Genomic DNA, 20418 nt, shown 5'->3' on the forward strand with positions numbered 1-20418 from the left:
TGTGATCTGTGCCAAGGGGGATGTTACTAAATACTGACTTACTATGGTACAGGTCACTATTACTCCACATTGCTGATCTAAGCATGTTGCTAATGAAGGCAGAAGTCGGCTACCAAATACTGCTTCTGCAATGTTATGGGTGTTGTTGGGGGAAAGAGAACAAATGTGGCAGCAGTTGGAAGAGGAAAGATACATGTGTGTGGAAACAACGTGACCAGACATATAAGGGGATTTATTTTCACCTGGGTTCTTAAATCTCAGTATTTTAAAAAGGAGAGGAGACAGCAAGAATGAAGATCTAGCAGCTGATTAGTGCTTTATTGCAACAATATCTTTTGACCACAAAGCCTTTTGTCAGGTGATAAAAGTAGTACTCTAAACCACATGAACTGACTACAAAAGAACCCAAATTTAACATAGCTGGATTTTATATTATCCTAGAACAGACACCATTTTTTCTAGGTTCCATACAGGCAAGTGCTGTCTTTTTTCCCCGGATTTTATATTTTCCTGGAATTCAAGCTGTCCTATGGGAAACACAATATCTGGGTTCTTCTGTATTCGGCCAACAGGAGAACTATACAAAGTGATTATAAGCTCTAGGAGAGAGCCTTGAGGAACCACAAGGCTATAGAAATACACTGCTTTTAATAGCAATTACACTTACAAATAACTTTAAAAACAACAAGAAATGTTAATGAATGTACCTTGGAAAGTTGCTTAGAATTACTTGTTTACTGTTATTTTTACTATGTAGAATTTTATTTTTGGGGTTGCAGCCCATTAAAGCTCTTTTCCTTATTTGCTTCCCAAAATAATTATTATTGGACACACTTTGCTACAAGCTAGCCCATGCAGGACCTTGATCTGTTAGTATCTCCTAAATAATGTTGTTTTATCTCTACATCTTATTCAATTATTTTATTTGTATCAACTGCCAAAATATATCTCTTAAACAGTCTGCAACCTGCAATGTGCAGGTTCACTACAAGCAGTGTAATAAGTTACATACTTGTGTTAGTGAACAGATTGGTTTAACCTTTCTAATGCCTTGGATTGTAGATGCTACAGTGCTTGTCTAATGGTGCCAGCACTGTTGACTCTACATTTCTGTTAAAGGGGTGGTTCACCTTTAAGTTAATTTTCAGCATGCCAATTTTTTTTTATTTTTTTTTTTTTTACAGTTTTTGCATTTTTTCTAACTCTCTTCTAACTCTTTTCACTTTTCATATGGGAGTCACTGACCCCATATGAAAAATATTTATTATCTTTCTATTCAGACCATCTCCCATTCATATTACTGTACCTTGTTTAAACCGCTGCTTGGTTGCTCGTGTAATTAGGATCCTAGCAACCAGATAGCTGCTAACATTCCAAACTTAACAAAAAGCTAAATAATTCAAAAACCACAAATAAAAAATGAAGATCAATTGCAAATCATCTTAGAATATCACTCTATACTAAAAGTTAATTTAAAGGTTAACAACCCCTTTAAGGTGTTTGATCTACACAACACTGATACATGGCAACCTGCGGCACTGCTGATCAAATACCCATTAAAGTAATAACTCTGAGTTAAAAATCAATAGATATGATGCCAATAATTTCAGACAATTTTTTATATGAGTTTAAATACACTATAACATGGATGCATAGTTCAGTGATTAAGATGAGAAATGTGGCCAAAATTTTTTGTTATTGATTTACTGAATTGACAGTTGGCTGCAATTGGCTACAAAGTACCTTTGTGCTGGGCAGAGGTAAAGATCAGCATCACATACAGATACGGCTGATTTGTGTGCCAGTACCTGTACAGTATCTTTTCATTATTTCAAAAGAATTAAAACTCAAATAAGTGGTGACCCTCAAAAAATGTAAAATCATCTCCATAGCAATATATAGCAACACAGAGTTTAGCACAGAATACATATTCATTTAATAAAATGTAATCTACTTAAAATATTATATTATTGCAATCTCTTGTATCGGTTACTGATTGCTTTATATGTTACTCTGTATGTCCAATGTATGAAACCCACTTATTTACAGAGCTGCGGAATATGTTGGCGCTTTATAAATAAAAGTTAATAATAATAATAATAATAATGTTGATAAAGGAAAACCTTGAAATGGATACAGCACAGCAAAAAACTTCAAGCTGGGACCTTTTTTACATAACAGACAGAAACCTAATACTAGTGTTACAGGAGTGACTTATGTGACGCTATCAGGTGTTACTTGCTCAGATGAACCAGGTTCAGAATTCCTGTTATGTTTCTGCAGATGTCACAGTATACTTAGAGTGACTGACTAACTGAAACAGAGCCAGTCACTGAGTATTCTGGTACACCACCACAGTTTTCTCATATATCAGAGTGTAGACAAAAGTTTACAGCTTTGGAAACATAGGTGTTAATCCAGCAATTTAACCTGAAAAGGAAAATCTGAGCTCTTGATGGGGAAGAACTGATTTCTCCACTGAAATTTAGGATTAGCAGATTCAAGCTCTGGATATAGAGTCTCCCACCCCTGCACTCTGTGCTTTGGGATCCCCGGTGGATTGAACGAGCAGCTGTGAATCTGATGCAGTCCCAGATTATTGCTGCAATAGAAGAGACAACCATCTGTGCCCTCTTCACACAGTGCTTGCTCCTTTCCCCAGCACCCCATAGCCCCCTCCTATTCATGCCTCCTCACTCACCCTTCCCTTTGGACACAAATAAATCTGCAAGCTTCAGTTATTCTAACAGCTCTCTATGGACTCGATGGACAAAGATAAAATGAACAGAAAATGATGTGTCTGGGTGGTTTAGATTTATTCCTGTTTGATTGTGCACACACATTATTTCAGAGACCTGCATTAGTGTTGCATTATTTCTACCGAACAGCACATTACAGGAGATTGTACTCATTATGGAGAAGGATGTTTTAGCCTCACCTGATTGGAAGTCTTTAGAGGAAACTTCTTCTTGTCACGCTCTTTTGCCCTTTCTGTCTCTCTCTCTGAGCTCCCGGCATCATTATTGTGCCCATTCTCACTCAGCTCCGCAGAAATATAATTTCCTGAATCTCTCGGTTTCTTAGCTGGATGTCGCTCCCATTTTTCTTTTCGTTCTGGTGGCTTTAATGCAATATCCTTCTGTTGGAAGAGAGATCATTGCAATTTTAAGTGCTTGTACTTAAAGGCATCAGAAAAACTCCTAATAGCAGAAATTAGTAAACTTTAAGTAACACTGTACACATTTTGTAAAAACAAGTAATTCTAAAGCTAATAATTTGGAATATTTAAATGTTTATAAGCATATAATTCTTTCCTAAATGTTGGGAGTATCCTATAATCTACCTAAAAAAAGTTAAAAATGCTGCTGTGATCGATATCAATAAACATGCCTTTAAAAACAAATGGGTATAATCAGCCGTTATTACATTTTTTATATCGAAATTATTTTCTATTAAATTTTCAGTCATATATAAATATGACTTACACTGTGATTTTCCCTCATTCTCCTCATTCAAAATGTGGGCATAGGTGCCTCTGAGGTGTTTTGATGCTAGTTTTTGAGTAAATTATTACTTGTGTTGGGTGTTCTTCTAACCTGCTGAGAATATTTTTAGTCTTCGACACAAAATATAATCACCATAAATAAGAACCTACTAAATGCTTTAACCTGGAGATCTTCACATATTAATGCTGAATGCAGCCATGCCTTAATATTGCATTACAGGGAAAGGGAATCATCTGTTTGACTCATCATCAAATGTGTCTATGTTCTGGCTAGAAAATATATTTTGTAGTGCTAATGGTTTGAAAACAAAAAATTCAGAATGTTTTCTATTAGCCATTTCAGTAAAAGTTCCAGGGAAAATGTTCAGAAAGTTGCCAGTCAGTGGATAAAGGACACAAATGCCAACGCATTTGTCTTAACTAAACTTTTTTCCCAAAAAACATTTTTACAGCAAAGCAAATGGCCTCAAGATCATATCTTTTGGATTTTTGTAAAAACTCTGTTTCTACTTATGGTTATGGCAATGGCATTAGAATTGGGGGGGCTCTATCATGCAGGGGAATAATTTGTGCACCACCAGTCTAATTAACTACCTCCCAAGGACCAAGCATGGAGTATCTTAATTATTTTTGTTGGCCCTGTTTAGCCCAGAAACAAATAATGGCAGTAGAATGGGTCCTGTTCAAGAGTGTCCTTCAGTGGGGCACCATCACAGGATGCCAACTTTCTAACAATTTAGTTCTTACATTTCTGCCCTGATAGAGCTTCTTTGGTCAATGCAGAACTTATAAATTTCTGGTGGCAATAATGCTTAGGTCGCAAAGTGGGAGGCCACACAAACTCACAAGTCTAAGCGGTGAAGAATGTAGTCCATAATAAATCCATGTCAGTACAACACTCATTGTAAGTTCTGATGTATCTCTAGACAGTGTCCATACAAGAACACCCCTAAAATCAGGCTTATGCCTGGTTGTACCATCCAGAAAAAATCCTTGCCAGATGAGTAGAGGCTGTTATTAGGGCTGTGGCACATGGGGAAATTAGTCGCCTGCAACAAATCTCCCAGAAATGCCATCCCACCGGCGAAAATGTAAATCCCCGGTGGGATGGCATACGCAGTGCCAAGTTGCCTTGAGAGGAACCTTCCGCAATTTCGGGGAAATTGCTGCTCTGCATATGCCATCCCACCGCCAATTTACATACTCGCCGTTGGGATGTTATTTTGGGGAGATTAGTCGCCCCCGACAAGGGAGATTTGTCGGGGGTGACTAGTCTCCCCGTCTGCCACAGCCCTTAAAGTGGCAAAGCATGGCCACACATCTTTGAGAATGAGATAACTGACAGGTAGATGTACAGATATGTTGTCATATAGTGAAAAAATTACCATAGTAGTCACTTTGCAAGAACTCCAGGAAAATCACACTAAATACCCCTCCCTACTCTGAGCCAAAAGTGAAAAAGTTGCTATTATTATAACAATACGTAGTTTTATATATTTCAGTTTATATAGTATAGGAATATTAGACAGATTAAGCTTTATGCCAAATCGTTAAATGTTCATTATTTACAGTCCCTGTGTCCAAATGTAGAGATACAGTACAGATATATACAGTCTCTGTACTCTACCAAAGTTAGGCATAAACAATGGTCAGTTTTATCAGAAACCAATTAACTTGTGTAAATGTGCAATTGAATTAAAGAAGGGAAGAGTTAACTGACAGTCTTTAAGTCCAGATACAACCATATTTTCTCTGTGGGGAGAGGGTCATTTTATTGAGCAGAGGAAACTGGATTAAGACAAAGCTTAGAGGGCGCCTATGTACTGATGGATACGAATGCTTTATGCCAAGGCCAACATCATAATGAAAGAGGATGGAATCAGTCCAACCTCTGGCATGCCTGCAAGGACAGAAGTGTCTATAATACTTTAGGCAGGCTAAAAGAGCTGCAGTGTTAAAACATTACTGCTTGACTTTACTCTCTACAAATGTGAAGGCCTGTCAAGTCATTGGGAGCATTTTATACTGTGAATTCATGTTTGTGTTAACAAAAGTTCTTTATAAACCATCCTTTGTTAGGGTGGGAGCTTCTCTTTTATATTCCCCATAGGGCTACATAATTAATTTCCTTTCCTTTTGCCTGCTTCCTTTATATCCAATCTTTAAGCTGCCAAATGGGACAGTGCCCAGACTTTGGATGCCTGTTTTGAGCTTGACAATCCCTGAGTTTAGACCTTAAATGAAAGTTACTTCTAATCTTTTTTGTTCTACGTTTTTTTTCTACTACGTAGCATCATGCACACTACAGACTAAACTTAAGGCTAAACTTGTAATGTGCTGTAACAGTGAACAAACTTTTATTTAGCAAATTGTTGGCTGTTTGCTTGTTAGGGGCAAAGACAGACAGGGAGCTTTGATATCTGTAGGAAATTAATTTTTCTCCTATTCTACATACCACAGTATGTGCAAATCTTTACATCGGCAATCGAACAAAAATGTCTTCTGATTAGACGTTTTCAGATAAAATCAATGTATATATTATTTAAGAAGGATTTGATCAAATGTTAGACCCCAAAGGGGTACGTTTACTAAAAAATCTGGAAAACTTTTTCTAGCTTATCAGCTACTGAGAATCAGAGAGGGCAAACTATATTACATTTTCAAAACCTATATTAAATTCTTTCTAGTACCTTCTGTTACCAACACTGAATGGCATTAGAGTACTGAAATATGAAGACAATATTGGAATCCTGTCTAAATCTGAACATAAATATTTTTGGGCGTTAATATGTTTTTACTGTTAGTATTTGTTTTAATTAACTATGTATCACTGGGAGGTTGTAATGAGGAAACACTGGGAGAGACACAGGTCTAGATGGCAAGTGCAGGGTACAGTCCAGGAATCTGTGGGGGGGTGTCTTTTAAAACATATGGCCTACTGCCTAGTGAAGTACCAAAAACTGTGATAAGGTTTTGATAAAAGACAGAATATGCCCTTATTATAAAGGCAAAGTGATACATTTAATTATAAGATAATTGTGACAGTTCCTGAAAGCCACACAGATACAAAAGTGGATTTAGATTCTGTTTAGGCCTTTACAGTCAGTAATTTTGCTCCTCATACCTCCTAAACACATATACATATTTTGGCTTTTAAAATTGTGAGCAGCATGTTTTTCTCAAAACCAGGAGAAGGAAAAAATTATTACCTAAGTAGTGGGAATCATTAGCAACAATTGTCAATTGCAGAAAAAGGTGGAAAAGCTGGTTGTCATGATTTGATATTTTCTGCTATCTGAAGAGAACAAGAATATTCCTTTTGTATACTTCTATTGTCCTTTTCTATAATTTCCCTTTACAATCACCTCAAGTGTTTATGTATATGTGTAAGATAAACCCACAGAACACTGGAAACTGAAGATTAAAAATGTTGATAGTGAAATACAAAGACAGGAACAAAAGCTGTAGAATGATTCTGTGTAGCTGCACTAAAAAGAGTGCTGTCAAGTGGCTTCAAAGCACTAAGTGGGTTAAGCAGAGAATAGCAAAACATTCGGCAAAATAGATTCTTGTATGTTGTGTTAATCACAAAAACCATGGTACTGCCAAATATGATCTACACCAGTCTATATAAAATGACTTACCACTGGCTCATTGCACTGTATAAAATTCAGCGCTTACCTTTATATGGGCACAACATTCCTGCATAACTACTCGTTACACCTCATTATCTAGAACAGTGCTGTCCAACTTCTGTGGCAATGAGGGCTGGACTATTTCTGGCCTAAGTGGTAGATGACCAATAACAGGAGCCAGTTTGACCACTCCCCTTTTTTAAACCTCACCCACTTCAAACCACACCCATGTTATCACAAGAGCTTTTAAGACAATACCCACATTAATGGCAGGATAACACCCATCACTCATATGTGAAAGAAGTGGCTCTGGCACAAGAGGGAGATTATTTGCCCTTGTTGCGGGCAACTAATTTCCCCGATATGACATCCCACTGGCGAAAATGTAAATCATTGGTGGGATGGCATACACGGCGCAATGATTTGCGGAAATCGCCGAAGTTGCCTCGAGAGACAACTTTGCCAATCACTCCACCCCGTATGCCATCCCACCAGCAATTTACATTCTCGCTGATGGGATGACATTTCGGGGAGATTTGTCGTGAGAGACTAATCTCCCCGTGTGCCAGAGCCCTAAATCCATATGCCACAGCAGCCAGACAGATTTGTGGCAACAGGCTGCCAGTTGGATAGCAATGATCTAGAACAATGCTGTCCAACTTCTGTGGTACCGAGGGCCGGAATTTTTCCGACCTACGTGGTGGAGGGCCGATAATGGAAGCCAGTTTTGACCACTCCCCTTTTTGAAACCGCACCCACTTGAAACCACACCCATGTTATCACGTGACCATAACCATATTAATGGTTGTAGTACAGCAAAAACCTTCCATACTCTGCCTGCCCTACCCTGCCTGTGTGTGCCATACTCTGCCTTCCCTACCCTGCCTGTGTGTGCCATACTCTGCCTTCCCTACCCTGCCTGTGTGTGCCATACTCTGCCTGCCCTATGCTGCCTGTGTGTGCCATACTCTGCCTTCCCTACCCTGCCTGTGTGTACCATACTCTGCCTTCCCTAACCTGCCTGTGTGTGCCATACTCTGCCTTCCCTACCCTGCCTGTGTGTACCATACTCTGCCTGCCCTACCCTGCCTGTGTGTCATACTCTGCCTGCCCTACCCTGCCTGTGTGTGTATGGCACACACAGGCAGCATACAGTGACAATGCTGGCACTGCTCCTACAGTCTGTACAATAACTATATATTAAAAAACTTTTTAATTGCAGTACCACCTCAGTATATGTTCTTTTTGTAGTGTGCAGGGATTATTTATGGATTTCTACTGCTCCAACAGTCTGTCTGAGGTGTGAACAGGGGAACAATGGGGGTGATTACAGTCTGAGCCTGAGGTGTGAACACTGCAGGGGGTGAACAATGCAGAAACTAAAAGGTGTGAACAACACAGGGGATTACATTTTTAAACAATACAGGGGGATTACAGCCTGAATCTGAGGTGAGAACCATGCAGGAGGCCAGTTAATCACAGTACTGATACTATTTAAAGCTTACACAAGACAAGTTAGTCTGACATCAGTAGTAGGAAAACTTTTGGAAGGGGTAATAAGGGATAGGGTACTTGAATACATTGCAGTTCACAATACTATTAGATTGTGCCAGCATGGTTTTATGCGTAACAGATCTTGCCAGACTAATTTAGTCGCCTTTTATGAGGAGGTGAGCAGGAACCTTGATGCTGGAATGGCAGTTGATGTCATCTACTTAGATTTTGCTAAAGCGTTTGATACAGTACCTCACAGAAGGTTAATGATCAAATTGAGGAATATTGGCCTAGAACATAATATTTGTAATTGGATAGAGAACTGGCTGAAGGATAGAGTACAAAGAGTGGTTGTAAATGGAACATTTTCTAATTGGACCAGTGTGGTTAGTGGAGTACCGCAGGGGTCAGTCCTTGGTCCTTTGCTTTTTAACTTGTTTATTAATGACCTGGAGGTGGGCATAGACAGTACTGTTTCTATTTTTGCTGATGACACAAAATTGTGCAAAACTATAAGTTCCATGCAGGATGCTGCCGCTTTGCAGAGCGATTTGACAAAATTAGATAACTGGGCAGCAAACTGGAAAATGAGGTTCAATGTTGATAAGTGCAAAGTTATGCACTTTGGTAGAAATAATATAAACGCAAACTATCTACTGAATGGTAGTGTGTTGGGGGTATCCTTAATGGAGAAGGATCTAGGGGTTTTTCTTGATAACAAGTTGTCTAATTCCAGGCAGTGTCATTCTGTGGCTACTAAAGCAAATAAAGTGCTGTCTTGTATAAAAAAGGGCATTGACTCAAGGGATGAGAACATAATTTTGCCCCTTTATAGGTCCCTGGTAAGGCCTCACCTTGAGTATGCAGTGCAGTTTTGGGCTCCAGTCCTTAAGAAGGATATTAATGAGCTGGAGAGAGTGCAGAGACGTGCAACTAAACTGGTTAAGGGGATGGAAGATTTAAGCTATGAGGTTAGACTGTCGAGGTTGAGGTTGTTTTCTCTGGAAAAGAGGCGCTTGCGAGGGGACATGATTACTCTGTACAAGTACATTAGAGGGGATTATAGGCAGTTGGGGGATGTACTTTTTTCCCATAAAAACAATCAACGCACCAGAGGGCACCCCCTTTAGATTAGAGGAATGGAGCTTCCATTTGAAGCAGCGTAGGTGGTTTTTCACGGTGAGGGCAGTGAGGTTGTGGAATGCCCTTCCTAGTGATGTGGTAATGGCAGATTCTGTTAATGCCTTTAAGAGGGGCCTGGATGAGTTCTTGATCAATCAGAATATCCAAGGCTATTGTGATACTAATATCTACAGTTAGTACTAGTGGTTGTATTTATAGTTTATGTATGCGAGTGTATAGATTGGTAGGTGTGGGTTGTGGGTGCTGGGTTTACTTGGATGGGTTGAACTTGATGGACACTGGTCTTTTTTCAACCCTATGTAACTATGTAAGAGTAAGCCATCAAAGCAGCCAGACAGGTGGGGGGCCACACAGAGGGGGGTCGCGGGCCGCCAGTTGGACAGCGCTGATCTAGAACATCAATAAGACTGCCTTTTGGTCTATTACATCCAATGCTGCAAGTACAATTGAAGATATAATTATTGTTTCTATTGAATAGTTTACATTGTGGCCTTCTTTACAGGGAAGTCAGGGAACCCTTGGAAGTAAACCATTTAAAAAACCTGTTCGAAAGCAGCTCTTTCTTTCCATTTCTGGCAATGGCACGTAGTGATCTTGGGGGGTCTGGCACTCCTGCTTTCTTACTAGCTTGAAAAAAACACAAATATGGGATGGAAGCTTGAATTCTCCATTAATAAATCCCTACTCACTTTTCTGCTTCTGTAACATTTGCACCAAACAAGCCTAACTTCATTTAGACAGTTCCCAAAAGCCAATCACGCCCCTAGTAATTGCAAAAGCAATCTTAATCGACTGCCATAGTGAGCATAACCTTAAATGACAACTAAACCCTAAAAATTAAAATGGCTAGATATGCCAAAGTTAATATACTGAACTTACTGCACCAGTCTAAAAGTTTCAGCATCCCTATAGTAGTAATGATCCAGGCTTTCAAAGTTGTCACTGGAGCACCCCATCTTGGATTCTGTTAGGGGTTGTCACAAATCATCAAGCAGAAAATTAGTCTGGCCTATAATATAAGCTTAGGCTACAGGGCTGCTTAATTAAATCTGATGCTACTTGTATTGCTTTCTGAGCAGCGATGCACAAATAATCTGAATTATTTACTAACCAGCCTTGTATTGTGACATTTATCTTTTTTATATACACTTAAATGTGAGTTGGTCCCTAAGCTCAATAACTGGCAGCAGCAAAAAAGAAGAGAAGATGGGGAGCTATTGGGGCATTTTTGAAGGCACAGATCTTCCCTGCTAAAGGTTGTGGTCGCCTTGGGCTGGGACACAACCCCAAAACAAAATGTACTACTTTTTTAGTTCTCCTTTAAAGCAGTTCAATTTACCTATTTGCTGCCTCAAGCTGTTGGGTACTACATCCTCCGCATTTTCAGCTTCCAGTCATGGATTATTGCAGTATCCAACATCTAGCCTGGAAGTCTGGCATTCCTGCTTTGAGGTATGAAAAACTGCAATTCTCTAGAACAGATGTGCCTTGCACAACGCACAGCAAACCTAGTGTTTTAGGCTTCTGGCAAACTCTTATAGTGTAAAAACACAAAAGACTGAGCCGGGAACCCAACATACAGTGTCCTGGTTGATTTACTGAACACAGTATTTGTCTCTTGGCAGGAGCTGCTGCTCTTAACCTGCCCACTGACAGAAAGGCCATAACAGTGGTTTTCCTGCAGGCATTAGCAAATTATAATCTGTGTGCTTGCATGCCGGTGTTAAACAGATTGCTCTGAGAACACATGGCACAAAATCCCAATCAATTTTTGCAACACAGCACAAGAATACGTAAAGAGAAATAATGGCAAAGTGGACACTGTTACCCTTAGAATTGTTTATATATTCCCCTCTGGACCAGGGATTGTATGAGACAATGATATTATTGGCTGAAAAAGTCTTATAAGAAAATCCTTATAACTTTAAATAAGTGTGCATACACCTATGCTATGTTAGCCAATATGGGCCAATGTTTGCCTGAAAACCATGAGTCATCAATGTAGAACTGATAATAGAAAGAATGCATTTTCGTGTTTTTAAAAAAGGGTTAAAGGTCAGCTTCCCAACCTGGCACCCTTCGATTTGTATCTAAATCTTATAATTTACAATGCAAGAAACTAAACATCATAGACAGTAATGCTTACGGTGATGTTCCTACTCAACACACAGGGCATACTATTAAGAACAGCAGCTGAAGCTATGAATATCTGTTCTCATAGCTAATTTCTAGTCAAGTACAGTACCTAATACCCAGTAACTTCTAACTAGGTTGTTTGGGTTTCATTTCCATGTAACATTTCACATTCGGTTTTACACTGGACAGTGTCTTTCAATTTGTAAATCAGATTTGTTAAGAATAAAAAAGAAATGCCCGCTCAAGTAATGCCCTGGAAATAGCCTAAATAACCAGTGTGTTTCAACATATGATCAGTGTCCTCCAGTCAGTGACACAAACTGTATTTAAACAGCAGTGGCCCAACCTTGGGAGGTTGTAAAAGTAAGCATAGAATGTCAATAACCACAGACATATGCACAATAACTGGAACCAGCAGAGCGTAAAACAGGCCCTGTGTAAAGTGATTTTCTTTGTTAAGAAAGCTTGTTTTGCCCTTAGGGACACTTTCGACATAATAGGCTACATAATGTTGTGGCGCTGAGAGTAGGGGAAGCTGCACAGGCTCAGCTGGCTGTATTCCGTTTCACAGCCCAACTCCAACACAAGTACAAAAGGGAGCAAGAACGAAAAAGACATAAATGCAAATATTCTGTTTGTAATGCTGATCCTTCACTTTGCTGAAGATTACTGGTCATAAATAATGTTGTTAATGTAATTTCTTTATACATTTTACAGTGATAACAAATATCACCAGGGATTACTATAATTAGTATGATAGTTCATTAATATTTACAAGATTGCTGCTTGAAATGCCTGTGGCTGATTTAACAATGAGTTAAAAGGTTTAGCATGAGTTGGTTGCTGTGAGTTTTTTTTATTTTTATTTTATAAGGGACATGGCCATTTGTCCTACACCCAAAAACTAATTTTCTGCATATTGAAAGAAACTTGCCATTGAAAACCATTGCTCCTTAGACTGTTTTTTTGTCACAGGAAATAACACTAATATATGCTGAAGCATCTATACAACATGAATTTACCTAAATTCTGCAAGTAAGTTGAAACATATTGGGGGGGGGGTGGAGCATTTATTAAGCGCAGGACAAGGTGCAAAATGAAAACAATCCATGCTATTGCACTTGCAAATTATTGTGTAGCTAAAGAATACATTTACCAGCAAATTCAAATTTCAAAGCCATTATGTCTCTCTTGCACACACCTTTCTTCTTCAAAGTTAGCAGCATATTTTTATCTTGGTACCATGTATTATTCTACCTCTAGATAAAAATGCACTTCCAAAAACATACATAAAATTGTTACTTGCTATAATTATTCTTCTCTAAATACTTAAGGGATATAATGTGTAATCTGAAAATTGAAAAACATTATCATTGTTTTGACTCTCACAGGGAAGTATCTCAGGGATAATTTATTAAGTGCTGGGTAAAGTGCAAAAAATAAATTGCCCTCTGCTTGTGTTTAGCAGCACTGTATTCATGAGGCACGCGTTTGTGCCCCCCCCCCCCTGCAAATGTGTTCCCTAACTTCTGCGTCATTCGGATTTGTAAGTCAGGGAGCATTAGCAACCACAGGATACAAAATGGAGACCACTGGTTTCCACCTGCCCTGTGGCAGACAGTAAATGGCAAAGCTGAGCATGACAGGTGCTGTACCAGGTGCCAGACCCTAAAAGCAAGTACTTTTTGATGAGCACTAATAGGGGATAACTTCCTGCATAGGGTATAACTGGTCCAATATGAGGTATAATTATTCTACATTCTTAGCTTGTTAGCAAGTTTAGCTTGTGCTAAACACTATTTTTGCCTATTGTTTAACTCATGAGAAATCTATGGTATTTTTAAACAGGGAAACTGAAGCTACTCCATGTTTGGTCCTCGCCAGGTAGATAATTAGATTGCCAGTGCAAGGACAAGCAGGAGTCTATTAGGTCAAATACACTAGCTGGCACACTCTTAATTGCCTGTGGAAATTGCTGCCCGAGAGAAAGAAAAGCAACCGGCAGAAAGTATGTTTAGCCCAGTCCCATTGAAAGATAGTTGATACATTTCCAAACAGCAGCAACTTTTGGAAATGCATAATCGGTTCCTTTACTAAGGTTTTCTGCAGACATGATACATTAGTTGGTGGCATTCCTCTGATGCTGCTGAAAAATGTATCCCCTAATGTAGCAAATTGTAACAGATTTGAGTTTGCAACCTGAAGCTAATTTATTTCAAAAGCACAAAAAAGATAAGGAACATGAACTAAAAAAGATGTTTCGAAGATGAACTACCCCTTTAACAAGAGGCATTTTTTTAAGGCATATACATCGGCTGCTAATCTATACAGTAGCCACCATGCTTACAACCAATATATTCACTTAAAATGATACTACTGGCATACATACCTCCCAACTAGTGGTTTTCAGGGGGTGTGGAAACAAAAAAATTTCCACGTCCCTCTTTACATTTTTCAAATTTTGGGAGGTATGGGCATACAGCAATGAAACTTTGCGACTTTAGAGCAGGGGTGTCGAACTCAATCACATGAGGGGGGCAAAATCTAAAACACAGCCTAAGTTGCAGTTACGTTTTTTATTAAGATACTGTATCAGGTGATTTGTGTTGCACAGTCAGGCACATTCACCAGTGCCACATAAAACAGGCAGAAGGGCCGTATTTAGCCCGTGGGCCTTGTGTTTGACACGTGGCTTAGAGCCTAATACATAAACTTTCTAATACATCTAACTTTCACCCACTTCTAAAATAACAGAACATGGGTGAGTTTTTATGTAATAAGCTCTAAACTCACATTTTGAAAAATCTTCCACCAATTGTTGCAACAAGACTCCTTGAAGTGTTTGGAAATAAGAAGTCTTTCACAAACAATCTTTAGCCTTTAGTACCAAAGTAGTTCCTTTATAAAGGGGTGTTTTTCTTGCATAGTAGCCACTTGTTTGGCAAGGTACTGTACAAGAAATGTAATTAAAATCATCTACTCCAAACCAGTTTTGGGTTGTGAGCTGCCCCCTTAGAAGTACCCTATGAAATCCTGCTGTAAAATATATCCTTATAAACAGTGCTTAGTGATACCTATTTATAATTGATGGATTATTACGTCACCTACCGTATTTTTCGCCGTATAAGACGCACTTTTTCTTCCCCAAAACTGGGGGGGGGGAAAGTTGGTACGTCTTATATGACGAATACTCACCGCCAAGTCATCGCCGGAGGCTCCTTCTCTCTTATGCGGCAGCGTCAGGCCTTTTTATAAGGTTGCATCCGTGCGTATGACGTCACACATCAGCAACGAGGCGCAACCTTATAGAAGTGCCTGTTGCAGCGGCATAAGAGAGAAGGAGCCTCCGGGAATGACTTGGTCTGTTGGGGGTACTTTCTATGGGGCAATTGGGGGCACTGCGTGTGGGGACTACTGTCTATGGGGTTACTGTGTATGGGGGCAATTGGGGGCACTGTGTATGGGGGAAATTGGGGCACTGTGTATGGGGACTACTGTCTATGGGGCAATTGGGGCACTGTGTATGGGGGCACTGTTTATGGGGGCAATTGGGGTACTGTGTATGGGGGCACTTTCTATTGGGCCACTGTGTGTGGGGGCACTTTCTATTGGGGCACTGTGTGTGGGGGCTACTGTCTATGGGACAATTGGGGCACTGTGTATGGGGGCACTTTCGTAATATTTGGGGGGATATTACCCCCCCCCCCGTGGACGTCCGTACCATGTGTCCTCTTCCCCTTGCAGTGCTGATCGGCGCGCACTGACACTGCTGACATTGGCGCGCGCACCTCTAGTCATGCAAAGCACACAGCAGGATGGCAAGTACTTGATAATTAGTATATTATATAGTTCAGAATCTTTTTTTTCTAGATTTTTCTCCTTTAAAATTGGGTGTGTATTTTTGGGCATATTTTGGATGCCCCTAGTCCAGGGGTCCCCAACCTTTCTTACTCGTGAGCCACAGTCAAATGTAAAAAGACTTGGAGAGCAACACAAGCATCATAAAAGTTCATGAAGGTGCCAAATAAGGGCTAAGATTGGCTATTAGGGAGCCTCTATGCACACTATCAGCTTACAGGGGGGCTTTATTTGGTAGTAAATCTTGTTTTTATTCAACCAGAACTTGCCCCCAAGTCAGGAATTCAAAAATAACTACCTGGTTTGGGGGCACTGAGAGCAACATCCAAGGGGTTGGTGAGCAACATGTTGCCCCCGAGCTACTGGTTGGGGATCACTGCCCTAGTCCCTCACTGATCGCCCCGAATGCCTAATTGTGTTCAACTTTTAACCAAATGATTACTTTGTAGCCCCCCCTTCATCCGCAGTTTTTGACAACTGGCTTGATTATTTTATGGGTTACGGCTCAAGTTACTGATTTTATTTTACCCATTCTTCCGTTGAAATCTATGTGCAGTTTTAAGTAGAATTCCCTACCTGGACATTACAGTGGGCACAGTAGGTAAAACTAAAAAAGTTGCCATACTCTGCAGTGTCTTTCCCAGTCATGATAATCCTGAAGGATATCTCTTGTCTTTTAAAATCAGGAGCAAGTGAATCAGTTAATAACATGGAAACCCAATCTGCTTCTTCACATACAAATTTTTTTAAAAAAAGAGACACAATGAAACACACAGCTTGTGAACCGTATCCCTTGGCAAGAATAAGCTTCAGTTGTAATTAACGGATCCTTCCCTTACTCCGCAGAAGTCTATTACAGCTGCTTTGTTGCAATAAATTAGCTTTTCTGCTTAGCACATCACTCACATAAGCCACTTCTCAGCCTACACACTTACCAGTGCTGATAGCAATTAAGGTTCAAATAATGTCATCTCAATTAACTCTTTATATGTCAAGAACAAACAACATAACTGTTATGCACTGGATATTTCTGCTGCCTGAAATATTTCTATCTAGAAGTGATGGATTAACTGAAGGGTAACAAATGCACAAGGGAAATATTTGCTTATACTGACATAATTATCACTAGGCTTCACGTACAACAGCCCTGAGTTGTTGATATCGGTACAACTGTGGCATGCCTGAATGTAGTTCTGGGTTAGCAGATGATAGCATAGATAACCCAATTTGCTGGTTGATTTTTCAGATAAATGCTAATGATCACTTTGGTCTAAACATGGCAGAATTGATTTTGCAGGGGAGAACATAGACTCCAAAAACTGGACTTAGAAGGTACATGGAGGAGGGAAACAGTCAAGATACAGTAATTTGGATCTCCATAACTCAAGTCTACTAAAAAACAATAATAAAAAGGGATTGGTTTTCCATCAGTATTGATCAATGCTTGCTGAGTTACCATCAATTACAATGTTAATTACTGAGAAAGCATTTTGAATTTCATACCTAAAATGGGCTTCACAGGAGATGATCTTCCCATATTTCTGAGCTTTCTGTATATTGGGTTTCAAGATCCCATACACGCATATTATAAATATTTTCCTAGCAGTCTTTAAAGGAGAAATACATTCCATTTATATGTCTGGTTTATCGAATAAATCTATTCTCTGAAACAGATGCTTAATAAAGCATAGATTATTGTGTGTGAAGTATTTATCATCTTATAGGGGTGCAACTGATAAATTCATTAGATACTATCTACAGTAGTGCTTGAAAGTTTGTGAACCCTTTAAATTTTTTTAGATTTTTATATGAATGTGACCAAAAACATCATCTGATTTTCAAACAAATCCTAAAAGTAGAAGAAGAAAACCCAGTTAAAACTAATAAACAAAAAATGATTATAGTCTGTGTGACCCCCTTTGTGCAGCAAAGGTCCTGCACATTAACTCTGAGGAATTTAACCCTTATTGGCTGGTGAGTTTCCTTACATGAATCACTCACTTAAGGTCTTTCAACAACATTTCAGTGTTGTTTGTTAAAGGGTCCTCCATATATAAAAGACAACAATGCCATAAAATAGAAACAGACAGTTGCAATAATACGTAGTTTAGGAAATCAGGGGTATGTATCCACCTGCTTCATCTTTTACTACATCAGCAAGATACAGATGAGGCTGATGCTATTGATACATTAGATCAGTGCCGTCCACCTTCTGCGGTGCCGAGGGCCGGAATTTCTCTAGCATACATGGTGGAGGGCCGCTAATGGAAGCCAGTTTTGACCACTCCCCCCTTTAAACCACACCCACTTCAAACCACACCCATTTTATCACAATGGTGGTAGTGCAGCAAAAACCCAAATGCTTCGTCCTCACTGCAGGGATATCAACCACCATTCATATGTGAAAGAATAATATTATGTCATATTAAGACATACCCTTAAATCCATATGCCTCCTCCTCCCCTGTGGATAGCACAGCAACCCCCAGCACATAATTACACACCTTAGGGACCATTTAATCGCTATTTCCAACTGCTAACACACTCCCAAAACAAGCCCCTGCCAGGTTCACCTCCAACAGGTAGAATAGGGAAGGCAGAGTGTGGCACACACAGGCAGCATAGGGCAGAGTGTGGCACACACAGGCAGCACTCTGCCTGCCCTATGATGCCTGTGTGTGCCATACTCTGCCCTATGCTGCCTGTGTGTGCCATACTCAGCCCTACCCTGCCTGTGTGTGCCATACTCTGCCAGCCCTATGCTGCCTGTGTGTACCATACTCTGCCTACCCTACCCTGCCTGTGTGTTCTATACTCTGCTTGCCCTATGCTGCCTGTGTGTACCATACTCTGCCTGCCCTACCCTGCCTGTGTGTTCTATACTCTGCTTGTCCTATGCTGCCTGTGTGTTCTATACTCTGCTTGCCCTATGCTGCCTGTGTGTACCATACTCTGCCTGCCCTACCCTGCCTGTGTGTTCTATACTCTGCTTGCCCTATGCTGCCTGTGTGTGCCATACTCTGCCTCCCCTACCCTGCCTGTGTGTGCCATTCTCTGCCTCCCCTATGCTGCCTGTGTGTGCCATACTCTGCCTTCCCTACCCTGCCTGTGTGTGCCATATCCTCCCTGACCTATGCTGCCTGTGTGTGCCATACCCTCCCTGCCCTATGCTGCCTATGTGCCATACTCTGCCTACCCTATGCTGCCTACATACAGGCAACATAGGCCAGGCAGTACATACAATGTCTGAGGTGTAAACAGGAGAACAATGTGGGTGATTACAGCCTGAGCCTGAGGTGTGAACACTGCAGTGGGTAAACAATGCAGAGATTAAAAGGTGTGAACAACACAGGGGATTACATTTTTAAACAATACAGGGGGATTACAGCCTGAATCTGAGGTGTGAGCAATGCAGGGGGGGGAGTTAATCTCAGTACTGATACCATTTAAATCTTACACAAAGTTAAGCCATCAAAGCAGCCAGACAGGTAAGGGGCCACACAGAGGGGGGTCGGCCCGCGGGCCGCCAGTTGGACAGCACTGCATTAGATAAACATGGCACACCAATCACCTAACGTGAAAACAGATGTGGTTGTGCCATAAGCTTGCACCCAACTACAGATATAAACACAGAAGACAATATTTTCCTACACAAACACATCAAAAGGAAAAACACAATACAAAATAGAACAGAATTTCCCTTTCAACAATTAATGTTAATTTCCCCCTTTGCCTTTTAGTGTGTTGTGCTTTCTTTTGAACATGACCCAGCTGCCATACTTAGCCTCCTTCACACAAACGTGAACTGAAATGTTTAAAACAATTTCTTAACTAAACAAAGGAGGCTGCTGTAAAGAATAACATTTTGACAGCTGCTGAGAGAGTCACTGATGGGTGAACCTGTAGGCAAAATGCAATGTTGTTCACTGAAGAGATAACAATTTTTGTTGAGCATTTACCGGCACCTAAACTATGATGACACTCAAAAGAAAAAAAAATGTGCACTTAAAACAGCAAAGTTTGCCTTTACATATATTGTTAGTTTAAGCAGACTTATGGTCCATGACAAAGTATATATATATATATATATATATATATATATATATATACACTATGTAACTACAGGGTGATTTTACTGTCAATGTGATTCACTGTATTACTTTGTTTCCACTCAAATGTTACAGACTGTGTCCTGTCTCTAAGCCCTACTTTCACCTTCCATCACTGAATACGGGCTCTGACATAGCAACCATTTTGCTACGATAACTCGAGGCTGCTTAACTTTGTATCTGTCTGTATGTTTTCCAGAATGGTTACATTATGCTTCATTTTTATTTTGTCTTCTCTGTATCCTTACTTCTCCTTTTTGTCTGGATCAGGCCTTTGGTACGAGGCCCGCCTTAATACCCTTTTCATTGCCTACTTGGATCATGGAGTAATCACGTTAGGGGCAGCAGCATTACCCCTGTGAGCCAACCTTTAATGTGCCTCATGCGTATGAGGTTATCCCGCCTGAGCAATGTCCCTTGAATGTACCTACCCCGCGTGGGGTAGTTATGTAATGGTGACGAGCAGTATTCCCCAGATGCCCCGCGGGGGGTATTAACTAGCCGGTTAAGCGTTTTCTGGTGGCGGTACCATTTCCCTC

General features: G+C 40.2%; 1 protein-coding gene across 13 annotated transcripts in view; it reads right to left on the reverse strand.

The window, feature by feature from the left end:
* Window positions 1-20418, reverse strand: part of fbrsl1 (fibrosin-like 1) — a 281206-nt gene that overhangs the window by 173040 nt on the left and 87748 nt on the right. For all 13 annotated transcript variants that reach the window (XM_004910563.4, XM_004910564.4, XM_012969337.3 and 10 more), the window contains one exon: window positions 2939-3139. In XM_004910563.4, coding sequence (XP_004910620.1) covers window positions 2939-3139 — 201 coding nt within the window. The remainder of the gene's footprint in view (window positions 1-2938; window positions 3140-20418) is intronic.

The sequence above is a fragment of the Xenopus tropicalis genome, chromosome 1 (genome assembly GCF_000004195.4).
Source record: "Xenopus tropicalis strain Nigerian chromosome 1, UCB_Xtro_10.0, whole genome shotgun sequence".
Lineage (NCBI taxonomy): Eukaryota > Metazoa > Chordata > Amphibia > Anura > Pipidae > Xenopus > Xenopus tropicalis.